The following is a 27,918-nucleotide window of genomic DNA, read 5'->3' as shown; positions in this document are numbered from 1 at the left end:
TACCTAGCTCTTTTCCTCCTTTTCCTCGCTGGTCAAGTGAAGAAGTGAGGCTACATCATTTTAACTTAAAAGAAAAACCTACTTCCCTGGGTCACGTTGAAGATTAAATTGCATGAACAATATAAAAGCACTTTAGGTAAACACATGCTGACATGCTTTAGTATTCACACGTACATCCAGTAACTTCTGCTATTGGAGAGGTTTCTCTCAACCCTACTTTCTGGAACGGGCCTCTAGCACCATACTGAAATTCCCTGAAATCTACACAGCAAAAGCCAAATGACCAATATGCCTTTTCTGCAAATGTAATTCTAAGAAATGGAGGGAGGAAAAGTCCAGGAGATTGCTTTTGTCTGCTTACCGCGTTTTTTTTTTTTTTTAATTTTTTTTTTCAACGTTTATTTATTTTTGGGACAGAGAGAGACAGAGCATGAACAGGGGAGGGGCAGAGAGAGAGGGAGACACAGAATCGGAAACAGGCTCCAGGCTCTGAGCCATCAGCCCAGAGCCCGACGCGGGGGCTCGAACTCCCGGACCGCGAGATCGTGACCTGGCTGAAGTCGGACGCTTAACCGACTGCGCCACCCAGGCGCCCCATGCTTACCGCGTTTTAAAATCTCTTCAGCTGGTCAACTTTAATTATTTCTCACAGAATATTTCACTTATCTATTTATTTCTTACACATATATTTTGAGGGCACCTTCTCGTCTCTGTTAAAGCTGGGGAGAAAGAAGGGTGATGGATTTGCCAGACCAGAGGGAACAGGTCGAGTCACAAAACCATGAAAACCATTGCCTCCTCTGGCACTTACACGGATTTCTGAGTTTTTGGTTTTGTTTTGTTTTTTAAGATTTATTTACTCATGTATTTATTTATTTATTTATTAATTGCTTTACCCCAGGTGGGGGCTTGAACTCACAACCCCGAGATCAAGAGTCACCTATTTCACTGGCTGATCCAGCCAGGTGCCCCTCTACCTGTGGTTGTATTTAACGTCCTCCCCCCCTACCCCCCAGCAACCCTGTGAGTCCCATAGATTTGGTACTAATGTCCCTTCATGACCATCCATTTGTTCTCAGAGCATCCTGAAGTTTCCTTACCACAGTTAGTGATCATGTGTTTGTGAGGTCATTTGCCCTTAGTCTCCTCTTCTACAAAACAGTGACTTCTGTAAGGCTGGAAGGGTGTCTGTTTTTCTCTCCATCATATCCCAGCACCCAGCCTCCTACAGGACACAAGCAGACACTTGGTAAATACTTGTGCAATGAAAGAATGAATTTGTCAGTTCACCCGTATTCTTGGCACTGCGTTCAGTGGGGAAACTGAGGGACGGGGTGGTTAAACCTTTATTTATTTATTTTTTTCTGAGAGGACGCAGCATGTTAGTTCTGTTAGTATGTTACCGCGGTAACAAATTACCACAGACTTACTAGTAACTTAGAACAGCACACCTTTATTTCTTCCAGTTCTGGCGGTCAGGAGTTTGAAATGAGTTTCCTGAGGCTAAAATCGAGGTGTCGGCCGGCCTGCATTCCTTCAGGAGGCTCCAGGGGAGGGTCTGTTCCCGTGCCTTGTCCAGCTTCCAGAAGCTGCCTGTGTCCCTTGGCTCGCCGTCCCTTCCTCCATCTTCAGAGCACGTCAGTCCAGTCTCTGCTTCTGTTGTCACCTCTTTCTGAGCATCCTGCCTCCCTCTTACGAGGGTCCTTGCAATGATGCTGGGCCCACCTGGACAATCCAGCATACTCTTCCCATCTCAAGATCCTTAAATTAGTTATATCTACAAAATCCCTTTTGCCTTGTAAGGCAACATTTTCATAGTTTTGGGGGGTTAGGATGTGGACATCTTTGGGAGGGCCATTATTCTGTTTGCTACCCACAGAATCCTCGAAAAGGAGCAAGTTGGTGGACCTGGCAGACAGAATAGCTTCCCGGGATCATTCCCTTTGGTTAAGATGATACGACGCCTGGGACGTTACCTGTGAAGTTAATATGATGGGCTTGGGAGGGCAGAGGTGGACTTGCTCTTTGAAGTTAAAAGAAATGTCAATGAAGGCATTTTAGGGAATTAATTTCTGGGTAAAAAGGAGGCCAGAATATTCCATGGCTGGGCCAGAGGTGTTGCCTGCTGCTTAGGGGGAAATGGACGTCACTCTCTGTTGGAGTAGAGCCAACCTCACTTGGCCTTCTTAAGTTTAAAGGCTTGTAAAAGTTGCAAATTACTTTTATCCTGCCATTGCCCTCCCAGGAGTTACTCGCGCTTATAAATTCTTAGAAAAGCCTGAAGGATGTAGGGCTTACCCTAAGGTGAACAGAGGGAGGGCTAAGACACGAACCACACCCCACAGGCATATTTGCTGTTCCCGGGGATTCAGACTGTGCACAGCTGGACAAGGTGGGGGCTGGACCCAAGGCAGGCAGCCTGGACCCACTGTCCCGGGCACTTCTCTACAGATGGAAAGTGCCTTAGTTCCAATAGCAAATTATGGGATGAAGCCAGCTCCCCTGGCTTGTAGCTCCAAGCTGGACCTACTGGATGGAAATACTGGACTTTTGAAGAGAGGTAGCTCAGGTGTTAAGGCGGATTCATCCAATAAGCATTTATTGAGCTCCTTTTGTGTGCCGGACCCTTCCCTAGCAGCCGCGAACAAGTTAGATGTGGCTCCTACCAGCTTATGGTCATGTAAGGGATGCAGACAATAGGCAAGTAAATGGAAATGCAGAAAATGAGTATAAGTTGTGGTAAGGGCTAGACAAGGGAACACTTAGTAGAGATTATCATGGGGGGGGGGGCGGTGGAGCTATGCACTTCCGGGGGAGAAGTCAGTGAGAACCTCTCTGAGCAGGTGTCATTTATCATAAGGCCTAAAAGGGTGAAACAGAGGCAGTGGGAAAAGCAAACGTGAAGGCCCGGAGGTGGACGAGAGCTTGGTGGTTTTGAGAAACTTCTAGAAGGTGGGAGACCATGGCCAAGAAAACGTTTGGAGGGGTAGGGAGTGGTGGGTTCTCAAAGGCCTGTGGGCCATGACGGAGCATTTGGGCTTTGTTCCAAACGCAGTGGGAGCCAACATGAACATTTTAAGTAAGGAACTGGTATGCTATATAGTAAAACCTTGGACTGTGAGTGTTGTGCAAAACAAGCAAGCATTTCTAATAAATTTTGACTTGAGAAACGAGCCATGACTTGCGATATGAGTAGTATGTGATGCCGAATGTCACATGATCACAGCTGAGCCAATGGCTCTTCTGTCTCTTCTCTCGCTGTGGGATGGTGGGCGATCATCTCCCGTGCTTGGATGCTCGGTCTCAGGCCGTGGTGTTTGGCAGAAATCAGGGATTTTTCAGAACATTGGAAGGTGCCCACAGCCGGCACGGGTGTATTTTTTGTCACTTCGAAGCACCCGTGGACAGTCCTTTGCTTTTCCATACAAGAGTAAGCTCAGGAATGCTTTGCCTCATTCTAGGTCCGGCTGCCTGCAGATAGAGACCCGTTCCTCTGCTCCCTTATTGCCAGTTACATTAAATACGGTGTATGACAAGCGTTTATTAATACTGTACTGTAGTCAACATTGGTCAGTGATAGTGGAAGTCGTCCCACACAACAACCCTCCTTTCTTGTCTCCCTCACACCAGCCATGAAGGTTTTCAAAGGCAAGTGCAGGTTAATTTGTTTATTTTTCTCCATATCTTGTCCATACTGGGCACCTGCAGGTAGCAGCCGTGCTGCATGCCTTTTCATGGCTGAGTAATATTCCACGGTCTGAGTACCATCGTATCCTGCACCACATTTTATTTACTCACTGATCTCCTGATGGACACTTGGGTTGTTTCCACCTTTTGACTCCGGGGAATAATGCTGCAATGAACATTGGCCTACACGCATCTGTTTTGAGTCTCTGTTTTCGATTTTTTGGGAAGGTAGGTGGGAGTAGAATCGCTGGGGCTCAGTGATATTTCAGTGTTTGCCTTTGAAGGAACCGCCACCCTGGTTTCCACTGCACCCACCTTACCTTCCCACCAGCAGCACACGAGGGTTCCAGTCCCTCGACATCTTTGCCACCTCTTATTATTTTTCTTTTTTGTAGCCACCCTGGTACTGTGAGCTGGTATCTCTTCATGGTTTTATTTTGCATTTCCTCAGTGACCCTTGATGTCAACCATCTTCTTATGAGCTTATTGGCCATTTGTTTATCTTCTTTGGAGAAATACGTCTTCATGCTACTTGCCTGTTTGTCTTTCTGAGGTGGAATCATAGGAGTTCTTTATGTATGTTTGATACGAAGCCCTTATCAAATCTTTCATTTGCAAATCTTTTCCCCCATTTTGTAGGCTGTCTTTTTACTTTCTTGACATGTCCTTTGTTGCACAAAATTTATTAATTGTGATAAAGCCCCATCTATCTGTTTTTTCTCTGTTGTTGATGTTTAAGGGTCGTATTTAAGGACTCGTTGCCAAATAACGATGGAGATTTGCCTTTGTGTTTTCTCCTGTTCTTTCTCATTTTTAACCAGTATGTTCTCATCTGCATTTTCTTTTATTTAAGTTATTTTTTTAATGTTTATTTAGTTTAGAGAGAGAGCGAGCAAGCAGGGGAGGGGCAGAGAGAGGGGGAGACACAGAATCCGAAGCAGGCTTCAGGCACCAAGCTGTCAGCACAGAGCCTGACGTGGGGCTTGAACCCACAAACCGTGAGATCATGACCTGAGCCGAAGTCGGACACTTAACTGACTGAGCCACCCAGGCGCCCCTTGTCTACACTTTAGAAGTCATTCACTTCATCCAGCCAACATCAGAAACGTGGGAAGCCGAGTAACTATCCCAGTGTCTGTCCTGGTGGGGCCCGCAAACTAGTGGGGGAAACAAAACCTCACTAGTGACATTACAGTAATCTCTACCAATCACTCCCAAATGCCATCGTGAGGACCTTTGCTGGCTGGCCAGAGTTTGTGGGGGGAAAATTAGAAAATTTTTCAAAAAGCTAAATTTATTCCATGTCAGGAACCATCTCGTATTATGCAAGTGGTTCCTTGCTATGATGCTAGAATGTTCTTATGACCTGAGGCTGACAGGAGATGGTGATAGTTTCTCTAGATGGTTCTACCTGGCAGGTTAAGGATGATCAACTCAGCGTTCCAAATTTAGGAGGGGAAAACAGAAAACTAAACTGTGAAATTTGAGAGGTCAGAAGCCACCACAGATCCTAGTGTTGGTTTATGTGGGCCTGCAAAGCATGTTGGGGCATCCTTGCCCAGGGTTTTCAGGGACGACTTCACAGAGAAGCCAGATTCGCTTTCTCCCTCAAATATCTGACCTATTTCTTCTTCAGTCATCGTCTTTGTGCAAAATTTTTAGAAACTGAGAGTGGATGAGAAAAAAGAGCCAATCAAAACTCAGTCTGTTTTTTAGGCTGGGTTCCTCTGGGCAGCCTCCAACCGAGTCCTCTTATAGATTTTACCAGATGGTTTTTCTTTTTCATTTACTTAAGGTATGTTTTAAAAAAGAAAGAAAGACAGAAGTTCTACCCAGAAATACTTTTCTCTCTCTCTCTCTCTCTCTCTCTCTCTTTCTCTCTCTCTCTCTCTCTCTCATGGGAAAGAACGCTCAGTTGTATTTGGGGACTGAATGAAGTTTTGCCAATGAGTTCACCCTGGTAAAACATTGAAATTCTCCCAGACATACTAATTAAGATACTTTTTGTCTTTTTTGTTGGTGTTAGCTTTGAAGATACGATAAAAATGGCATGCTGCAAAATCGAGGAGCCAAGTTTGGAGGAAATGACATGGTCTCTGCTTGGCAATTAGCCTTGAACTTGAATGGCCTCGTCTACAGAGTAGTCTCCAAACTTTTTTGATGGCCCAAATGTCTGGGCTATGCTCTACAGGTGTTCAGTTGAGTGGTTCCTCCTGGAGTTGTGCAGTGTACAACCTATGTAGCTGTAAGCAGTAGCCGGATGCACCCCAGCAAAAATAGAAATGGGCATAGACACTCAAGAAATGTATACTTGTTTATATTATTTTTGTGTATTCGCACAGATTATATACTGATAAAACATCAGTTCTTAGCTTTTTTTTTTTTTTTAAGGAATAAAAATGAATAATACTTCTAACACAATTTCATCTGTGCCCCGGTGGATGGTTTTGAACACCCTTCAGGTCAGGCCACCCCACTTTGGAGACACTGGCCTAGGAAGAGTCCCCACGGCCTTCTCTATCGTTCAGGCAGGATGATGCATTTATAGGGCAAGGTTGCATCGTCCCGGTAGAGCCCTCATGGGTCTTACCCCTTCCTACCAGAACCCCTGTGCTCAGCTGCCGGTTTCCATTTCAGAGTACACGGTCATTAATGAGGCCTGCCCGGGAGCCGAGTGGAATATCATGTGTCGGGAGTGCTGTGAATACGATCAGATCGAATGCGTCTGCCCTGGAAAGAAGGAGGTAGTGGGCTACACCATCCCTTGCTGCAGGAACGAGGAGAATGAGTGTGACTCCTGCCTCATTCACCCAGGTGAGCATGGAATGCGAGACCTCAGGCTGCCTTCGGCTTTCCTGAGGTCGTGAATGGGAAGAGGCTTAACATCCTGGCCGACAGATACCAGGAGGCTGTGATGCCGCGACGTGAAAAGTGGCATGATTCGGCCCTGTTCTAACTTCAGGCCAGGGAAGTGGAGGAATTAGAACCCTCTTCACCGCTAACATGGGAAAGCTGTGCATTCATCCACTTTTTCGGTCATTTTAATGAAAGACTCAGCAGCTCCTATGGACCCTAGCAGATACTGGGAATACAATGATGTTTTTTTTTTAAAAAAAGACATATTCCCTGCATTCCCAGAGCTTGTAGCCTGGTGGGGGCGATGGACGAGTAAACAGGCAGCTACAGTACACAGCGTGGGGAGTGCGGTGATAGAGAAGCACCAGGTGCCATGGGAGCGGGGATGGCGACGGAGGGTGGCGGTGGAGCTTACTGGAGGAGGTGATAGGTGTGCCGAAGGTGGAAGCAGCAAACTGAACGGGGTGGAGGGGGTGTGGTAGAGAGCTCAAGCTGTAGCCGAGAGCATGTGCTAAGTCCCTGTGGCAAGAGAAAGCATGGGGTTTGGGAATTGCGTGTTCCTGGTCTAGCCAAAGGAAGCTGTGTGTTTGTGTGTGTGTGTGTGGGAGAGAGAGAGAGAGAGAGAGAGAGAGAGAGAGAGAGAGATGAGAAACATGAAGAGTGATAAACAGACAAAGAGAAAAGATTCTAAGAGAGCTATCTGAGGGTCCAAGCCCCGATAGGCTTTGCACGTTGTGCTTTGACTTTAGGCTATATCCTGAAGAAATTTTAGCAACATTGGAGATCTTTGAGTAAAGACGTGAAACATGATTTTCTCTTTGGCTGAGGTATGGAGAAAGGATTAGAGGAAGGGCAGGCCAGGAGGCGGGGGGGGGGGGGGGGGGAGTAACGGAGACCTTAATGAATGCCGAAGCCTTGCAGATGGAGAGAGGTGGCGGGATTTCAGAGCAACGCAAGGGAGTGGAATTGACAACAGTTTGGGATTGGCTGGATGGGGAAGGGAAGGGAAAGTCAAGGATGATGCTCTGGCTCTGAGCTGGACATACAGGAGGGGGTCCCAGTAATATAAGAGCATCTGAAGGTGAGATGGGACCTTCCCAGGCCACCGTGTACCATTCTTTGCCTTCTTCCGAGCCACCGTATCCCCACCACTGAGGGGACAGTGATTGTCGTTTTTCACTGCAGTGCCTGTCTGCCCAGAGGCCTGTGAACACCCCGAGCCTCAGACTGAAGATGTTTCCAATGTGATTAGCAAGCCACCGAACAATTTCTAGGCGCTTTCCTGTCTGCTCCCTGGCGCGTCTGGCTTTTCCCAGCGGCGTCTTACCTTTTCCCTCATAGGCCAGATCAAAAGGAAGATGTAGAGAGTTTCCAACACGCTTTCCTCGGGCTGAAGACCGAAAGGATGTCAAAAGTGCGTTTGGGGAATTTCTCTCGTTTCTGCTTTTCCCCCCTCTTTGACAAACACCCAGAATGACGCACGTAACTACCAGGAAGTTTCTTTTGTGGGAAGCTATAGAAGTGGAAAGAAGATGGGGCTCAAGTAAACAAGTGATATTTCTAAACTGTCTTCCTTCTTAGAAGAGAGCAATGCTGAGTTTGGAAATTCGAGTGACCTCGGTATAGCCTTTGTCCATTTGATCTAGAAAAGAAACCAACGGCCCCAATTTTCTGATGGTTAGTGTGGTTTGGAGGGAAATACTTGAGTAATGCTTCCAGATTTTCTAAGGAAATTTTGAGAACGAAACCAGGGTCTCTCAACCCGGCATCCTTGGTAGTGGCATCAGTCTTTGGATGATTTTCAGTATTTCCAAAAGCCTGGTGGTCACTGTTGGGGTGAGGGCGGGGCTTTGATTTTATGGTAAGTAAGAGAACTTCATAAGTGGTGCTTTGTGCTTCCTGCTACATTGTAGAGACGGCAGTCAACAACCTGTCTCAGCCGTACCAACATCTTCCTGTTACGTCACACACGAGGCACCCGGTGTCGCCCCCTTGAGGAATGCTAGGAATGATCTTTGGACCTAAGCGGTGACCAGCTGGTTGTTCCTGAAAGGGCAGGTTACATAAAGGCTTGTTTTCTTTTTCTCATTTTCAGAATAGTGAGTTGATGCCCTAGCAGTTCCTACTGGTGATCAAAGAAACGTGTGCATGGTGTGTGTCAGTGTGAAATTGTGAACTTAGGTGCTTCTGCTTATGTGGTTTAATCCATTTCAGTCACGATTCATTTTCATGCATACATCCCCCTATCTCAGGACACTGGGGGGGCCCCCCTCCGTGTCCATCTGTGTTCTTCTGACATGACCACTCTAGTGTTTGAGATCTTACTTGATTTCAGGCCCTTCTTGTGTATTTTCTGCCCCAGATCTGGAATCAGCCATCCCTCCAAGGAATTCTGGGCTTGACGCCATAATCTGGGCTCCAAACATGTTCTTGTTCCTGGACTGTCCTTGTACTAGGCTATCATTTATTTGTTTAAAGTGGATGGGGCTAGGAAATACGTATTTTTAAACAAAGAGAAAAAGGAGTTTATGCCGGTCGTCAAGTGCAAATGTAATATTCCGAGGTGGTTTAATTAACTTTGCTAATTTTATATTTGCGTGTCTTTTCTGTCATGGTGAAGACAGTTTCTTAATGGTATTAACCTAATCACTTATTGGCTTTATCTTATAGCATAATATCATTGTACAAAATAGCAATAGCACTATTTTTTTTTTTTTTGCGACAGCACCATTAATACTAACAAGGCCACTGATTACAGTTTTTATTGACCTTAGGCTACATCCCCCTAAATATAGTCGTTCTTTCGTCTGTGGTGTTACACCACGTACTTGATATATAGGCAGGTTTTTTGTTTCCATCTGTGTTCTGTATCTGACAACAGGAGCAAATGCACATTTGTATATACATTTATATATCTCTCCCCTGGCACAAAAGACAGCCTACGATAAACACCGCTAACTACCTTGCTTTTTGTTTTCCTCTTAACACCATATGCTGGAGATCACTCACTGACCGGATGGATAAAGCCATTTTTTTTTTTTCCATTTCTTTTTACGGTTGCATGTAACTGCATTGTGTGGACTCCTGTAGTTTCCGAGTATTTGGGTTGTTTCCAGCCTTTTGCTATTGTAAATAATACTACAGCGAAGAGCCTTAGACATACATCACTTAGCATTTTGCAGTGTTCTTTGGGGTAGGTTCCTGGAAGAGAGGTTGCTGAGTCAAAGAGAGATGCCTATGTCACGTTGCCGGCCTTTGTATCGTCCCCCGTGCACTCGGCATTCTCAGCAGCCGGGTATGAGGGTGCTGTTTTCCCAAAGCCTTGCGACACAAATCATTGTGGATTTTTGCCAGTCTCAAAGGTGAGAGATGGGATTGCAGCACAGTTTTAGAATCTCTATTCTTTTCCTCATTATGGTAGACAACCATCTTCTCTGGTGGCAGTGGTTACAGGCAGATCCGCACCCAGGCACATGGTGGTGGGGATGTCAGTAGTGATGTCCCACGGTCCCGCAGCACTCGGGCCCTCCCTGGATCGAGTGTGCCGTGTATTTTTGTGTGGCTTGAGGCTAGGTAGCTCTGAACTCAGTCCTCTGGCTTTTCTGGCAATGCCGTGAGCTACTTGGTGTCTTTGCGTCATCGCCTTGCTCATCTTGATCACCTGGCCGTTTTTTGTGCCTTGCACCCAAAGGCCTTGAAGTTACTGTGCCCAGAGAGAGAGTTGGTGGGGTAGTTAGGGGAAGACTCGGAGTCCGTTTGCCTCCTCAGTGGCAGAGTGGATAGGGAACCAAAGCGGGGAAAGTGGCACATGGGTGAAGATGGCCTTTGGAAAGCACGGTGACTCCCCTGGGACCCGGTTGTGGGCCACATGACCCACTGGGATTTGATGAATCATATCAGCAGCTCTTCTTCTCTGGTGGGAGGAAGCACTAGGACAGGGAAGCCGCATCAGGGTGGTGTGCAAAGAGAGGACTACAAGTGCACACTACGGGCGGATGAAAACCCAGTTTCAGCCCAGATCACAGAGGTGTGCTATCAGCTCAAGGAAACGCTGGTCGTCTCCAATGGTTGAGAAACCTGGATTAGCAGTTCATCTCTCCATCCACCCACCCGTCCCTCCGTCCATCCATCCATCCCGTCCACTTGTTCATTCATTCAAATAGTACTTCTTGAACACTTGCTATGTTCCAGATATCACATTAAGTGCTGGGAATATATTGTTGAACAAGATGCAGTACCTGACCTCAGTCCGTCGTAGGCAAACAGGCAGGCAGTTAAACATTGAGCAGGTTATGTGCAGTGGTAGGATAAGCCACGTTCAGGGATGGGAGTGTAGAGTAAGAATTATAGTTCATATTTAGGGGGTATGTACTATGTGCCGAGTCCTTTATATGTATGTGTTCGTTTAATTTTTAAAATAACCCTTAGGGGCAGGTACAGTTTTTAACCCCCTGTTTTACAGACGATAACATGAGGGCACGGAGAGCTTCAGCAGTTTGCTCAGGGAAACACAGCCGGAGAACTTAGCTCTCCATTTTGATAAGTGGGATCGAATTATCTCTATCTTTCATCACTGCCCCCCTCCCCTCAAGAGACTGTGTTTTAAAAATGACCCTTAACTGGGAGCTGCTCAACCTTCTGGTGTGGCCTGCTGGTGGGGGCAGGGCGACACGTTCTGGGGTGAGCCCCTTATTAGGCGTTGAGGTTGTTTCCCTGGCATACTTGGGTTATGGAAGGATATGGCATAGAAGACTATTTAACAGAACAGGAAGATACTATCTATTATTAACTGAAAAACTAAGTTACAAAAACAGAATGTACAGTCTATGACTCAAGCTTAATTTTAAGAAAATGTGTTTTTGTATATACACAGAGAGGGTGTGTTACCAATCGTTGCTCCTGGGTGATGGACCGTTAGGTGTTTTTAATTTAATTCTCTTTGCCTGTCTGAATTTTCTAAATATTCCACAATATGGACATAATACTTTTAGAAAGAGAAATAAATATGCTACGTTGATAGACAGATTCTAGCTTTTACTAGAAGTAGTTTCATGTTACTTCAAAACGTCAGCCACTAACTTGGAAGATGGTTCAGACCACCCCCCCCCCCCCCACCTTGGACTCCTCGCTGTGGATTCTGGTGACTCTGGCATTTTCCTAGGAAAGAGTATCTTTTCCCAAGGCTCAGGCACCTTTCTAGGCCCAGAGGCCTTCATCTGAGATGGGGCCCTGAGAAGTACGGCGTCTCTCTCCTGCTGTCCATTAGAGCCCGTAAGTGCTTTTTTTTTTTTAAATTTTTTTCAATGTTTATTCATTTTTGAGAAAGAGAGAGGGAGACAGAGTGCAAGCGGGGGAGGCACAGAGAGAGAGGGAGGCACAGAATCTGAAGCGGACTCCAGGCTCTGAGCTGTCGGCGCAGAGCCCGACGCGGGGCTCGAACTCAACGAACTGTGAGATCGTGACCCGAGCCGAAGCCGGACGCTCAACCGACTGAGCCACCCAGGCGCCCCAGAACCCATAAGCGCCTAATCTAACATCCTTCTGCTGGGGAATTTTCCAGGCTGTACCATCTTTGAAAACTGCAAGGCCTGCCGGAACGGCTCGTGGGGGGGCACGCTGGACGACTTCTACGTGAAGGGCATCTACTGCGCAGAGTGCCGGGCGGGCTGGTACGGAGGAGACTGCATGCGTGAGTAGACCCCGACGCGGCCCCCTCCCTGTGCATGCTGTGTTCACATGGCAGCTTGCAACACACTAAGGTTTGTCTGTTGGAATCTGAGTTCTGGAAAGCTGCGACCAGAGGGCTTTCTAGGTAAGCCTATAAAAAAACAACAACAACAAAGGCGTGTTTCCATCTGCTGGGTGTGGATGGTGGACATCTGTTTAGAATTGGCGACCAGGGGTTTATATCTGCTCTTAAATCTTCTCCTTTCTCCTAAATGAAGCCAAGACATTCTGCACCCAGCACGCCTCGTGTCTGTTAACACAGAAGCAGTTGTGTGTTAGCCGTGGTCAGCAACCGGTGAATGAGGCTTCAACCATGCTGAGTTCTGTAGTGCATTTTAAATATCAAGTTCTATTGGTGAATTTCTTGAATCCTGAGTTAAATTCCTGGCACCCACACCAAATTGTCGGCATGCCGCTTCTCCCAGGGAAGGGATTCTTTCTGGGTTTGACTTCGTCTCTAAGAATTACTTAATCTTTATTAGGATTCCCCTCTGAGTTTCAATAAGCCCTTGAAAACGGAGTGGAAATCTAACCTCTCAGTTTAAAACTCCCCTCCGCAGTGCCCTGACAGTGACTGTCCCTCTGAGAGTCTGGAGCCACAGACTGTTATCTTGTTAAGCCTCTGTTACATGCTCCCTATTTGTGTTTTGTTTTTAGATGTTTATTTTTGAGAGAGAGGGAGCCAGAGCGTGAGTGGGGGAGGGGCAGAGAGAGAGGGAGACACAGAGTCCGAAGCAGGCTCCAGGCTCCGAGCGGTCAGCACAGAGCCTGACGCGGGGCTCCAACTCACAAACTGCAAGATCATGACCTGAACTGAAGTCGGACGCCCAACCGACTGAGCCACCCGGGCGCCCCGATATGCTCCCTATTTGAGTCAGAAACAGGATGACTTGACAGTCCGAGCGAATTTACTGTTATGAATGATAGTCCCAGTTTGCAGAGATGAGTATAGAGTATTGTTGCTTTTTTTGCCTGACCCCACCTGCAGCAAAATGCCATGAGTTTCGAGAGTCTAAGGCAAAGGATTCGCTGTGTGGTCTGCAGCTGAGGGACTCCGCTCTATCTGGAGGAGATTTGGTGTATTAGGATTTTCGGATGAACCTGGATGTTAAATTATCCAGAATACAGATAAATTTATTTTATGTATTTATTTTTAAATGTTTTTTTTTTTTTTTATTTTGAGAGAGAGAGAGAGAGAGCGAGAGAGAGCATGAGCAGGGGAGGGGCAGAGAGAGAGGGAGACAGAGAATCTGAAGCAGGCTCTGCACTATCACTGCAAAGCCCAACGTGGGTGGGGCTCGAACTCACGAACCCTGAGATCAGGACCTTAACCAAAGTCAGAGGCTCAACCAACTGAGCCACTGGGGCACCCCCAGAATACAGATACTTTTAAAAGTGCTGGGTTTTGGTTGCAGATTTAAAAACTTCAATGTCATTTTAGGTGGGTTCTAGGGGGATTAGCTGTGGGATTTAACCCTGGTCTGCCTTTGGCCGCTGTTCTCTGAGGATGGTGTAGCATAAAGGTCAAGACTACAAGCTCTGGAATGACGCAGACCTGTAATTTTGCCAGTCACTAGCACCGTGGCCTTTGCCAAGTCGCTTAACCTTGCTAAGCTCAGTTTCCTTTTCTTTACGGTGGGAGTAATGCTACCTCCTGGGGTTAGTTCAAGAATTCATAATGCATATTGGGGCGCCTGGGTGGCGCAGTCGGTTAAGCGTCCGACTTCAGCCAGGTCACGATCTCGCGGTCCGGGAGTTCGAGCCCCGCGTCGGGCTCTGGGCTGATGGCTCAGAGCCTGGAGCCTGTTTCCGATTCTGTGCCTCCCTCTCTCTCTGCCCCTCCCCCGTTCATGCTCTGTCTCTCTCTGTCCCAAAAATAAATAAAAGTTGAAAAAAAAAATTAAAAAAAAAAAAGAATTCATAATGCATATGAAGCACTTAATGCTTTGTCTGGTACATAGTAAAAGCTCAACAAATACATAAATACATCATTATTGTTCTATACGCTCCTTAATTGCCAAGCTGGTAGGTGGCCCAGAAATAAAAACTACTTTCAATAAAAGGGTTTTTTAAAAAAAAAATTTTAATGTTTATTTATTTCTGAGACAGAGAGAGACAGAGCATGAGTGGGGGAGGGGCAGAGAGAGAGGGAGACACAGAATCCGAATCAGGTTCCAGGCTCTGAGCTGTCAGGACAGACCCCGATGCGGGGGCTCGAACTCACAAACCGTGAGATCATGACCTAAGCCGAAGTTGGACACTCAACCGACTGAGCCACCCAGGCGCCCTCAATAAAAGTTTAAGAAAGAAGAGATATGGGGCGCCTGGGTGGCTCGGTCGGTTAAGCGTCCGACTTTGGCTCAGGTCATGATCTCATGGTCCGTGAGTTCGAGCCCCGCGTCGGGCTTGGTGCTGACAGCTCAGAGCCTGGAGCCTGTTTCAGATTCTGTGACTCCCTCTCTCTCTGCCCCTCCCCTGTTCATGCTCTGTCTCTCTCTGTCTCAAAAATAAATAAACGTTAAAAAAAAAAAAAGAAAAAAAAAAGAAAGAAGAGATATAATGTACATGGTTAGATTTCACATTGACCTTTGGAGTAATGAGACAACTTTGGGGTTTTCTCCCCTTTGGATATGGGAAGTTGCTCTTTTTCTTTGTGGGTGAATAGAGAAGTGGTATGAGATGGGGTGGAGCCATCTGCCGGAGTCGGCTCACATATGACCTTAGAGGCAGGGAAAGTAGGTAAAGAGTTTAGATGTTTTTATATTTTATTTTATTTTATTTTGTTTTATTTTATTTTATTATTTTATTTAATTTTAATTTTATTTCATTTTATTAAAAAAAATTTTTTAATGCGTATTTATTTGAGAGAGAGGCAGAGACAGGAAGCAAGTGGGTTAGGGGCAGAGAGAGAGGGAGACACAGAATCTGAAGCAGGCTCCAGGCTCCGAGCCGTCAGCGCAGAGCCTGACGCGGGGCTCGAGCTCACGAGCTGTGAGATCATGACCTGAGCTGAAGTGGGTCACTCAACTGACTGAGCCGCCCAGGCACCCCTTTAACTTGATTTTATTTTAGACAGTACACCCAAGTGGGGGAAAGGAGCAGAGGGAGAGAGAATCTTAAGCAGGCTCCACACTCAGTGTGGAGCTTGACCTGGTACTTAATCCCACCATTCTGGAATCAAGAGTTGGATGCCCAACTGACTGAGTCGCCCAGGTGCCCCAAGAGTTTAGATGTTATTCTAAGAGCAATGGGAAGCCAAGAAAAATCTGTGAACCAGGTATGGCTAAGTGCTCTGAGAACATAGATAAAAGGACAATTGATCCCAGGGAGTCAGGGACAGGGGAGGTAATGGTTGAGCTATGCCTTTGTTCACCTGTGGGTAAAACAGGAAGGTGCCTAGGTCTGTGTGATTCTAGACCCCTTGTTCTTTTTTTTATTTTAATTTTTTTAATGTTTATTTATTTTTGAGAGAGAGAAAGAGACAGAGCGTGAGTAGGAGAGGGGCAGAGGGAGGGAGACACAGGATCTGAAGCAGGCTCCAGGCTCTGAGCTGTCAGCACAGAGCCCGTTGTGGGGCTTGAACCCTTGAACTAAGAGATCATGACCTGACCCGAAGTGGGATGCTTAACTGACTGAGCCACGCAGGTGCCCCTAGGCCCCTTTTTCTTTTTTTTTTTTTAAGTTTATTTATTTTAGAGAGAGAAAGAGAGAGAGAGATTGAGCACGAGTGGGGGAGGGACAGAGAGAGAGACAGAGACAGAGAGAGAGATAATCCCAAGCAGGCTCTGCACTGTCAGCATACAGCCTGATGCCGGGCTCGATCTCTCAAACCGTGAGATCATGACCTGAGCTGAAATCAAGAGTTGGACGCTTAACCGACTGAGCCCCCCAAGTTCCCCTAGACCCCTCATCCTTAAGCACAGTGCCATCCTACCTCTGCTGGCAAGGCCCCATCGGACAGCTCTGTTTCCGCTGAGAAGTGGGAAGTGAAGTCCTGCCGACAGCAGAGTGCACGTGCGTCTGCGACTGGGCATTTACCGAAGGTTTGGGACAGCCGCAGGAGGACTAAGGAAAGGCACCAGCTGGTGGCAAAGTAAAGCTTGTCCAAGCAGACTAAGGACCCCGCTGTAGCTGGATCCCCTGTGTAGGTGGTACAGTCCACACGGTTGGGCAGTGCTCGGGCAGCAGGGCAGCAGAGGGGAATAAAACCAGTCATCTGGCGGGTCCACGCATTGGCTAAGACATGATGGTCCAGATTGGAGACCACATGAAACCGGAAAGAGGCTGGAGAAAGGGCAGTGACCAGAGGTGTCAGTGAGGTGGAAAAGCAGGTGCAGTGTCCATAGAGTAGCGGAACGTGTAGGAGGGAGGGTACTGTGATCATAGAGCAGAATTTCCAAGTGGAAGCTTCCAGGAGTAGTGGAGATAAGGTGTTCATCTATATTAGTCATTTGTGTGTGTGTGTGTGTGTGTGTGTGTGTGTGTAACAAACCATCTCAAAAGGACAAATGTTTATGTTCCTTTGTCATGCCTCTGTGGGTTGGCTGAGGTTCAACTGATTTCAGCGGGGTTGGCTTGGGTTGCGCTCCAGCTTCAGGGCTCAGCCCCAAAGGAGCAGCAGCTACTTGGGACGTCCTCTGCTCAGGGTGGGTTGCAAAAACACTAGAGGCCGCGCCAAACACACAGGCACATTTAAGGCCTCTGCTCCCATCACATCCACTAACTTCCCCAAAAAAGTCACACGGCCAAGCCCCCGATCAGTCAAGTAGGGAAGTGTATACCATCCCAAGGAGGAGAGGTACAATTATTTCCTAAATGGTTCTCCAGTCCCTCCGTATAAATAAGTGAGCTTGTTTAGGGACAGGACAGGGAAAGAGAAGAATATTTGGATACAGGAGAGTGCTAAAGCAAGTAGTAACAAGACAGAAGGAGAGCAGTTGCCCAAAGAAATCCTGTGTGTGAGCCTTTCCAAATAACACCTGTTGGTTGAGTCTTGGCTTTAGCCTCAGTATAAAAGTTGGCTGTATATGGAATCTGACTGGTTGGATAGTTAGAGTGCCCATGTGTAGGATCAAGGGTTTCTTGAGGATAGCAGATAACAGGGCAACTGGTCATGAACCCTAGGAAAGAGAGCGGAGAGCATCATTCGTTAATCTACCCATCCATTCAAAAAAGATTTCTTTTTAATGTTTATTTATTTTAGAGAGAGAGAGAGCGTGAGCAGAGCAGAGCAGAGAAGGGACAGAGAGAGAGGGAGACATGGAATCAGAAGCAGGCTCCAGTCTCTGAGCTGTCAGCCCAGAGCCCAACGTGGGGCTTGAACTCACAAAACCCGAGATCATAAGCTGAGTCCAAGTTGGACACTCAACCGACTGAGCCACCCAGGAACCCCCCAAAATATTTCTTTAAAAAAATTTTTTTTATTACATTTATTTATTTTTGAAAGAGCGAGACAGAGCAGGGGAGGGGCAGAGAGAGAAGAGAGACACAGAATCCGAAGCAGGCCCCAGGCTCTGAGCAAGCATTCAGCACAGAGCCTGACGCAGGGCTCAGACCCACGAACCATGAGATCATGACCTGAGCCGAAGTCACTCAACCGACTGAGCCACCCAGGGGCCCCCTAAAAATATTTCTTAAATAGATGCTCCTAGGTCCTGGACATACAATGGCAAGACAGATATGGTCCCTGTAATTTTGGATCTTGCAATATAGAGAGGAGAGACCAAAAAAAAAAAAAATTGGAATGTGGTCAGCGCTATGAAACAAACAGAATAATGGCCAGATTCCTATCTCATTCTGTGTTGGTTCGGTTATGCTTGTTCAATTTCATTATGCTTGTTCTGAAAGCCTCTTTTCACACATTGTATGTTGTTTGATCAGAGTCATAAGCATTTATGAAGCATTTCTTATGGGTCGGTCACCAGGGAGAACAATGAGCCCTCAATGAGTTTACAATCCAACTTATGGAAACAGGGCTTGACTGTGAGAAGACTAGGTTCTTAATACCTGCACCTCATACTGGCATAAAATAAATGTGAAGGGAATTCAAAGGAGGAAGTAATTCATTTCGCTGTTTGCTGAGTGCTTGCCTACTGCTGGGCACTATGCTGCCTGCCTGTATAAAGAAGGAGCTGAACGCTTGGTGCCCTGTTCCTGGCTGGAGCAATGCAAGCATTTGCCCAGTAGATGGCACCCAAGTGATCCTTTCAGGTTGTTTAATTCAGAAGGAGGGCTTCCTGCTGAGTAAGATCTGTGGAGCCCTGGCATTTTTTCCTGAGTGCCATATAGAACCTTGGAAAGAGAAGAGACAGGCAAATGCCACAAAGGATCAGAATATTTTATATTTGAATTATAGAGCATTCAGTATTGAGCAGATGCTATAGCACCTTTATTTGCTCACTGTCCTTGACAATATTCTTAATAATTGGTATGACAGTCTTAAAACCCGTTAGGTGATTGATTCATTCATAACAATTGACAGATTATATTAACCAAGTTCATAGGAGAAGGGCCTGAGGTCAGTGAGCCCAGGAGAGGACTTTCTTCACATCCTCTTGCCTGCGGAAGATTGGTTTAGTAAGCTCAGAGTATTCCAGGCTTCAGAAAGGAGCTGATTCTTTCTTCCTTCCTCCAACTTTTTATTTTGAAAAATTTTATATTCATGGAGAGCTGAAAGAATAGTACGTTCGTATGCCCTTCACCTGGATCCACCAATGATCATTTTCTCACATCTGACTTTCTCTTTTATAGCACTATGAACGCATGAATTTAAATTTTTTCCATGTTTTGCAATGTTATCATCATTTTTCTTTCTGATGCTCAAATTGTCCCAGAATTGACCTTTCAAGCCAACTCTATAGCATTATTCTCTAGGCACTTCCTTGCTTTCCTTCTGCCCGCCCCTCAACCAGATGTTTCAAGTTCACCTTGATTGTTTATGTCCAAGTCCTGGCGCCAGCCATTTCTCCACGAATCCTGGTTCCTTTTGTAGGGAGTGGTTATTATGAACTGTGAGCTGGACGGTGGCTAAAAAGGCACTGATACCTCAAGTCAACATTAAGGCGTCCTCCCAAGGCTTCATAAACTGGAAAGTTGACTTCTTAAGTGGAACCACTTCATTGTACTTCAGAGTGGAATTTGTTTGTTTGTTTAATTTACTTACTTTTATTTTGTTTTAATTTTTTTAATATTTGTTTTTGAGAGAGAGAGTCAGAGTGTGAGTGGGGAGGGACAGAGAGGGAGAATCAGAAGCACGGAGCCCTACACGGGGCTCGCACTCATGAACTACGAGATCATGACCTGAGCCAAAGTCAGATGCTTAACTGACTGAGCCACCCAGGTGCCCCAGAGTGGAGCTTATTTAACGTGGCCCTCAGGCTGAGTTCTTTAGCCACCGAATGAGATGAGCAATGAGAGGGCAGAAGAGCCACCCAGGATGCCATACCTTCAGCTCACATTGCAGTGACCCAGACTTTCAGGCTATGGAGAATCTAGGGGATGGAAGGTTAGGAAGTCAACCCAGATGAGAGAGGATTTATGAGGAGAGATTATGGACCCTTAATACATTTTATCTTCTTAGCCATATTTTGGATAGAACAGAGGAACTGGCCACGAGCCATGCCTAAAAACATGGGCTAGAATATGAGACAGGAGGACGATTTGTGTAGCCTTGTTCTTGAGCCATAGTGTGGAATGATCAAGAGCAAATTTTGAGAGAGAGAGCGCGAGCAAGAAGGCTCACAAATCTATGTGCTACTGATATATGGAGCTGTCTTCCTAGGGAACCATAGAATCACCAAGGAGGAGTCCCTGAAAACTGCCTCACCTTGTTCTGGACTCATGTGTCCTGAAACTTCCAGGAAAGGAAAGATGCCCATGTGGATCCAAACTGGGAACTGTATTCTGTGGTGGTTACCAACTGGGCTTGGAACTAGTAGGACCTGGATTTGAATCTCTCCTCCCTCCGTGACTTGGGGCAAAGTGACTCAATCTTTGTAAATCTGTTTCCTCATTTACAAAATGGGATCATAATAGTGGGCGCTTTGTGGATTTTTGTGAGGGAGGGTTAAATGAAGCACTATCTGTAAATCCCTTAATATGAAGCCTGAGTCATAGTAAATGCTCAATAAATGGTGGTTGCCATTCTTATCATTACTAAGCAAGAGACAGCAAGAGAGCTCTTGTTTTTCTTTTTTTTTCTTTTGTTTGGGAAAGAAATGAATGTAGGGCCAGAGAGCAAAAATAGTAAAGTAGAATTCCCTAAGGAACAAGAAAATATATACCAGGCATGAGGAGGTAATCTTCCCAGAACAAGTATTATATGGTAAGTAGTATTTTACATCTCATATAAAATTATATGAAAGTTATATATATATAGTATATATATATACTATATATATTTATATATATAGTATATATATATACTATATATATATTTATATATATACTATATATATTTATATATATAGTATATATATATACTATATATATATTTATATATATACTATATATATTTATATGTAACATATTTTATATTGCTAAAGCTGTGACTGCAGGGAATTCATGTCTGAACCTTTGAAGAGGATTTTATGTTATTTTATTAAAAAAATTTTCTTTAACGTGTATTTATTTTTGAGACAGAGAGAGACAGAGCATGAACGGGGGAGGGTCAGAGAGAGGGAGACACAGAATCTGAAATAGGCTCCAGGCTCTGAGCTGTCAGCACAGAGCCTGACGCGGGGCTCGAACTCACGGACCTCGAGATCATGACCTGAGCCGAAGTCGGCCACTTAACCGACTGAGCCACCCAGGCACCCCTGAAGAGGATTTTATATTGTCAAAGAACTCATCAATCATTGCTCAGTTTCTGGCGAAGGTGTAGGAGGACATGAAAAAGGCCTTCCTTCCTGCTCAAATAGCAAGAAATCACTTGATAAACCAAAGAAAATCCACAGTTTTCTTTAAAGCTGTCAAGTATCCGTGAACACAAAATCTAAAAGAATCTAAACTCCAGAGGAATAAGTTCTTCCTGGGTAGGCGGGTCATCCAGGATACCTTAGACCAGGGCTAGCTATGAGGCTGAGGGCAAGGCAGGTGAAAGAGGTGGGGGGGGGGGGGGGCGGCTAGCCAGACTTGTGATGAACCTGTGGGCCAGCCTGCTGAACTTGTATCTAAAGGAGACCCCAAAGTAAAGGCAATTCAAGTATTTTCTTAAATGAAATTGCGCCGAGCAAGCAGAGTCTCGGGCAAGACTGCAAAGCAGAAGATCTCGGGATGCTGGAGTTTTGCAACTTCAAAAACTTGGTGATTTCAAAGTCTCAAAAGCTCACAGTTTCCCAGTCTTACAATTATGGAGGTGGAGGAAGCTGAGGGGGGGAGGTTCAGGGGGAGTGTTGAAAATCAAAGACAGACTTTTTTTTAGGTTTCTGGTGCTTCAATTTCAAGATCCCTCTAGAAGAATCATATATCCCATCCTGCTTCATACTAGTTTAATTTCTGATTGGTTCCAAATGATCAGCCCCTCATCTTCCCTGCCTAATAGAGGAAAGGATATTACCAGTCAAAAGAAAAATATGTATTTTCTATTGTGAAGAAGCAAGAGAATATAGCCTTCAGTGTAGAGAAAAAAATCAGTCAAAAGAAACAGACCATGCATGATCAAATACTGGAATTTTCGGTTAAGGAATCAAAAAAACCACTTTTTAATAGGGGCACCCAGCGGGCTTAGTTGGTAGTAAAGCACGCAACTCTTGATCTCAGGGTCATGAGTTTAAGCCCCATGTTGGGCGTAGAGCTTACATAAAAATAAATAAATAAATGAAATAAAATAACTTTAAATATACTAAAGGTTCCACAGGAAAGAAGAGATGAGAAATTTCAGGATATATTTGGAAAGTGTTAAAAAGAAATTTCATAACCGAAAACCAGTCTACACACACACACACACACACACACACACACACACACACTACTGTATTCATTGGAGGGGATTAACAGTTGATTGGTCACAATGAAGAAAGGATTGGGGAACTTAAACACATATTTAATAGAAATCAGCCAAACTAAAGCACAGAGAAATCCTTTTTTTTTTTTTTTTATTCAGCAGTTGAAGTTCTCTGTGCTACCCAAGCCCAGATCCTCTCTTTTGAGTTGGATTGGCAGAGTTCAATCTCTACTATTTTTGCAAAGATCCTGATGACTTTGGGGAGGACAGACTTTCTACAGCAAAGTGGCAGACACTGTTCTTGCTGGCCAGTTGTTTCAACTAAGTGGACAGACCGCTTAGTACAAAGATGAGGGGCTTTCAGAATGGTTTGATTGGGCGGGGAGATGTTTGAGTTTATCTGGTACAGGCATTCATTCAGTTAACAATTATTTGGACACCTACTCCATGCATATAAAGGTGTGAACAAGACAGACAAGGCCCCTGCTCTCACAGAACTGTGTCATGGGGGGGGGGGGGGGGCGGGAGGAGGCAAACAATTAAATAAACCATCACTCTAATGTATCAAATTAGTTGAGATTATAGGCCAAATCATAAGGTGAGCCATGGAGTTATTCCTAGACATCTGACAGTTCCTGATTAAGATCTGAGCCCCTGATAAAAGCCATCTTTTGGCACTTATTATGAACCAGGCATTGTTCTAAGTGCCTTCATGTCCTAAGCCATCATTCCTCATCAAAGCTGTTTTATAGGTGAGGACACTGAGGCACAGGGAGGTTAAGTAACTTCCCCATTGTCATGTAGCTTGTAAGTAGCAGAGGGAAGATGCCAATTCAGAAGCCAGGCCCCAGAGCCCAGTCTCTCACCCTCTATCCTAAATCATTTCTTGTGGGAGGCACTTGAGGTCCTCACTCCGAGTTCCTGGGCAGGGGCCTAGCAGGTCATGGTAGGATGATACAAGTCACGTGAAAGGTGTGACCTCCCCCCCCAGCTCCTGGCCTGGAACGTGGGTCGTCCCCATGTCATCATCCAGGCATTTCTTCTGCCATCAGTTTCTGGGTTCCTGGGTCTAAGTGGGTTTAGGGATGTAGCCAATGCTGTAAGGAGACCCTTAGGAGCCTTGGAGCAGGCTGGGGCATCCCCAGCGAGTCTTGCGCCAAAATAGCGTCTCAGATCCAGACAAGACTCGAGAAATAACACGATTAGTTGCCGTTTATTGAGCATTTTACCTATCGGGTACTATGCTAAATGCTTTACAAAATGATCTATCTTGTTTAATCCTTACAACAAATAAGAAAACAACAACATGGTGGAAGGAACATTCTCCTTTCCAAATGAGGAAGTCTTGGCCTTGAGAATCTGGAGAACTTGTCTGGAGTCACACAGCTAGTAAAAGGCTGAGCGGAAGCGGACCCAGCCTGACTTCACGACTGCCCCTTAATCATTTTGAGTCTTGCCCTGGAGTCCTCTCAGAAGGAGGGAAGAAAATGCAAATGTCTCTGTCTGAATGCTTGCTTTCTTTACTCCTTTCTGCACCCCCCCCCACTCCCAAGAGGAAAGATTTAAGAAACAAAACAAACACAGCAAAACCCCAACCATGTCTCAGAAGCTTGTTGTGTCTGTCTCTTGCTCCTCCTTCCCCACCCTCCATGCTGGAGATAGCAAGACTTTTGTCTGAGTGCTGTGGTGTTCATTTTTGTTGGGAACCTTCCAGCTCTCTTGCCAGTTTAGAAATTAATGGAGGTTTCCCTTCGGCTCTGCAGCAGTAGGGTCTCTCCAGCTAACTCTCCTATTTTGGCTCATAGCAACAGAGAAGGGTCGGGGGGTGGCGGGGTTGGAGAGGAGTCCAGGATTTGAGAGCCCAGGGGACAGTGTGGCTTCGCTGGCAAACACCCCTACACGCATACACACACGCCCCACTTCCCCCTGCAACAAGACATCGTCGGGGAATCTGAGCACGTTTCCGGGCCCACTGCCTGCTCTGGTCTTTCAGACTCAGGACCACCTGCTTGGTTGGCCAGCAGTGCCTCCTTGGCGGGAACACTCAGCTGTGTTCACTGTTCTGCTCTAGACAGAGAGGTGCACTGAGTCCGCCCTGCACCCAGGCCCGCCAGTTCCCGGGGAGGAGGCAAGAGTGGAAAGGGAGCTGAAGGAGCCCCTTGGGGTGGGCAGGGGGTAGGGCTCCTTCCTCCTCTCCCCTGTGCCCAGCACCCCTCCCCTGAGCACATTTCTGAGAAGTGGCCTCTTTGTGTCTGCTTGGTTGGAACTTGTCTGCCGTCTTGGGGTCAACTCCTCCCTTCCCCCCAGAGGGAGAAGGAAAACATCAGGAGGAACCGAGGCATGGCATGTGCTTTGGAGTCCTGGCTACTTCTGAAGGACAGCCCCGGGCCTGGAGGACCAAGTGGTCTTGCATTTCACATGGCCAGGGGCCAGCACCCGGGTGGGAATGGAGGCCCCAGCCTCTCCAGAGGCTGCATGAGATCCTGAGTCTGGCTAAAGCCTGAATGGTCCTGCCAAGGAGACCTGACTGGGATGGGTACCAGCACCCCCGGCCATGAGGAGAGGCCCGGTTTCCCTGCTGCCTGAGTCCAGCTTCCATATGCAGGGAAGCAGGCAGGCAGCATTTGCTGCTGGTTCTCACTCAGGGTCCCTGCAGGAGGTTTGCTGTGGGAGCTGGGATTTAACACCTTGCAGGCTGGGAAGCTGCCAGTCCCCAAAGGGTGGAGGCTGTGCAGGCAGGTTTCTTTTTTTGTCTCTCACACCCAACGTATCACTTCCGTAGCCGGGCAGCAGATGGGCGGATGGGGGCGATGGCGTGTGAGGTGTGCAGGAAGGAGGAACGTGCACTTCAGAAAACACGGCTGAGGGTGGGGGTGGGGGGAGATTCAATGTCTCTTTTTCAGGGCAGTGGAAAAATCCTACTGCTTCGAAATGTGAGTGGGACAGAGCTCCCCTAGAAAGCCCCCAAGACAGTTGAACATACCAGCCAAGACCCAGCACTGGTACTAGACAGATCCAAGTTCAAATCCCGGTTCTGCCACCAACCAGCAGCAGCTAACATTTACTGATGTCTCTGCTTAGGGCTTTCCGCCCATAACCTGATTCAAGTCTCACAAAATCACATGACGTAGGTGCCAGTTTTATTCCCATTTGGTTCCGGTTTCCTGAGGTTCTGAGAGAGGAGGTAACTTGCCCAAAGCCACACAGCCAATGAAGATAAAGCTGAGTCTCAAACCGAGGGCAGTGGGGGCTCTGAAGTCTCCATTCTTAACCAGTACTGTAGAGTTAAAACACTCGATTGCAGACTTTGACCTCTTGGCCTTCTGGCCTTGAGGAAGTCACCTAACTTCTATCCTCAGTGTTCGGCATCTGGGAAATGGAGAGATGAATGGTGTTCTCCTAGGTTTCTCAAGAGCATTAAATGAGAGGGTGTTTGTAAATGTTTCAGCCAGTGCCTGGCCTGTGATAGTATCGTCATTCATTCATTCATTCATTCAACCTATTACACACCTGGCTCCATTCCAGGTGTACAAGCTAGAAAAGGTCCCAGCTCTACTAAAGTGAGTGAGCAGATAAGCTAGATAATTCCAAATAGTGATGTGTGTTATGAAGAAAACAAAAGTAGAATAAAGGCAGTTCGAACTGTAGAGACATGGGGTCTCTTTGAAGCAATGGCATTTGAACTTAATTCGCAAAGAACAGAGATGTGGGAGAAGACAAACCTGCCAGGCTAAGAGCAGCAAGGGCAAGGCCCAGAGCTGGGGACAGAAATGAGGCTGGTGTCACTGGGGCAGTGTGAGGAGACAGATGAGCGGGAGTGGGGACTGGGCAGAGGGTGGGCTTGGGCACTCAGTGAGGCCGGGCCGTGAACATCGGTGGGAAGGTATTTGCATAGCGGGAAGCCTTTGGAGGGTCAAGAAAGCCTTTGGAGGAATCAAGAAAGCAATGTGATCTAATTTATCTCTTTAAAGAGGTGGCTTTGGCTGCTGTGTGGAGAATCAAATATTGGTGAAACGGATTGCAGAGAGGGATGGCGGAGGCTGGGCGGGACGAGGACCCCCAGTGGAAAGTGGTGGACCATGCTTCTCCCTGGCAGACCAGGACAGCAGCAAAAGTGAAAGTCCGAGCAAAGACATGACTTGTGCAACCAGCCTGGCAGTAGGTGTCACAAAAGCCGAAGCCTCACACCTCACAGCTCATCGGAAGCAGAATCTGAGCTCCTTCCCTGACATTGTAGAAATGTCACCACCACCATCTTGCCATGGAGCAGTATCCACCGACATTAATATTTTTCTTCTAAGCGATGAGAATTTATACTTTGGGGGGAGGAGCTATTGAGTGTAACTGCATACCTAGAGTTTATGAGGTCAAACTGGATTTCTGTATAGAGCAGGGTTAGATAAACTTTTTCTGTGAAGGAGCAGCTAGTAAATATTTTCATTTTTGTGGACCCTGCTGTCTGTTTCTTGTCAGAACTGCTCAGCTCTGGCATTATAATTTGAAAGCAACCATAGACCATGAATAAAAAATGGGTGTGGCTCTGTTCCAATAAAACTTTATGTGCAAAAACAGGCAGTGAGCCACATTTGGCCCATGGATTGTAGTTTGACAACTCTGGTAGAAAATAGTGTTTACTTACATGACCCAGATAATTTTATTCTTATAAACCAATTCAAGACATTTTCCCCAAACTCTTTTGTGAAACTAGGGTGCATCTTGCACACCTGTGCTTATCTTAACACTAGAGAATATGATGTAATTTAATGAAGACTTAGTCCAGTGGTTTTCAAATCTTAGTGATTCCTGGGAGGTAACTCAAGGAACCAGGGCGATAGTGAGGGTGGAGGGCTTTGGGCCCCCAGTTTCAAGCAGGAGAACCTCTTGGATCCATGTTTTCTAATTGGTGGTTTTCATGAAAGTTTGTCTGGAAAAAAAGGGGCTGGGGGCTAGGAAAAAAATAGAAAACCAGTAATGCAGCCCAGCTGGTGGAGAGCATGTCCCCCTTCTGGTGTCATGTGTTAAAGAGGCATTTATTACATAATTGCATGTAGAACAAAAATTGACACATAAGTGTTCTAAGTGGATAGAAAGAGGTCAGGAAAGAGTTGCTTTGGGGTTATATTTGTGGAGTAGAGCATGTTCAGGGAACACAGACCAAGGGTCTTATGCAGATTTAGGCTTCAGACAAAGGCCACTGTGTCTACTTTTAAAGCCTTTTAGGGTGGGGGATCCTGGGTGGCTCAGTTGGTTAAGCATAAGTCTTCAGCTCAGGTCTTGATCTCACAGTCTGTGGGTTCAAGTCCCAAGCTGGGCTCTATGCTGATGGTGCAAAGCCTGCTTAGGATTCTCTCTCTCCCTCTCTGTCTCTCTGTCTCTCTCTCCCTCCCTCCTCCTCTCGCCCTCTCTCTACCCCTGCCCCACTCATGCTCTCTCTCTCTCTCTCTAAATAGTTAAAAATAAAGCCTTTCAGGGTGGAGTCAGTAGGTTGGCATATGGAAGTCTTGGGGAGGCAGAATGATAGAGTGGCTTGGACTTTATATTCAGATACAGTTAGGTTTGAACCTCTGCTCTGTCACTTAGTGGCTCGACAAGCTATTTCTTTTTTTTTTTTAATTTCTTTATGTTTATTTTTGAGAGAGCAAAAAGAGCACAGATGGGGAAGGGGCAGAGAGAGAGGGAGACACAGAATCTGAAACAGGCTCCAG

General features: G+C 46.3%; 1 protein-coding gene across 1 annotated transcript in view; it reads left to right on the top strand.

Annotated features, from left to right (window-relative positions):
* The window catches only part of PAMR1 (peptidase domain containing associated with muscle regeneration 1), a 75,968-nt gene that overhangs the window by 14,195 nt on the left and 33,855 nt on the right, over nucleotides 1–27,918 (top strand). Inside the window, exons 2-3 of the mRNA XM_043580963.1 lie at nucleotides 6,325–6,501; nucleotides 12,104–12,232. Coding sequence (XP_043436898.1) covers nucleotides 6,325–6,501; nucleotides 12,104–12,232 — 306 coding nt within the window. The remainder of the gene's footprint in view (nucleotides 1–6,324; nucleotides 6,502–12,103; nucleotides 12,233–27,918) is intronic.

The sequence above is a fragment of the Prionailurus bengalensis genome, chromosome D1 (assembly GCF_016509475.1).
Source record: "Prionailurus bengalensis isolate Pbe53 chromosome D1, Fcat_Pben_1.1_paternal_pri, whole genome shotgun sequence".
Classification (NCBI taxonomy): Eukaryota; Metazoa; Chordata; class Mammalia; order Carnivora; family Felidae; genus Prionailurus; species Prionailurus bengalensis.
This window is presented reverse-complemented; position numbering and strand designations above follow the sequence as displayed.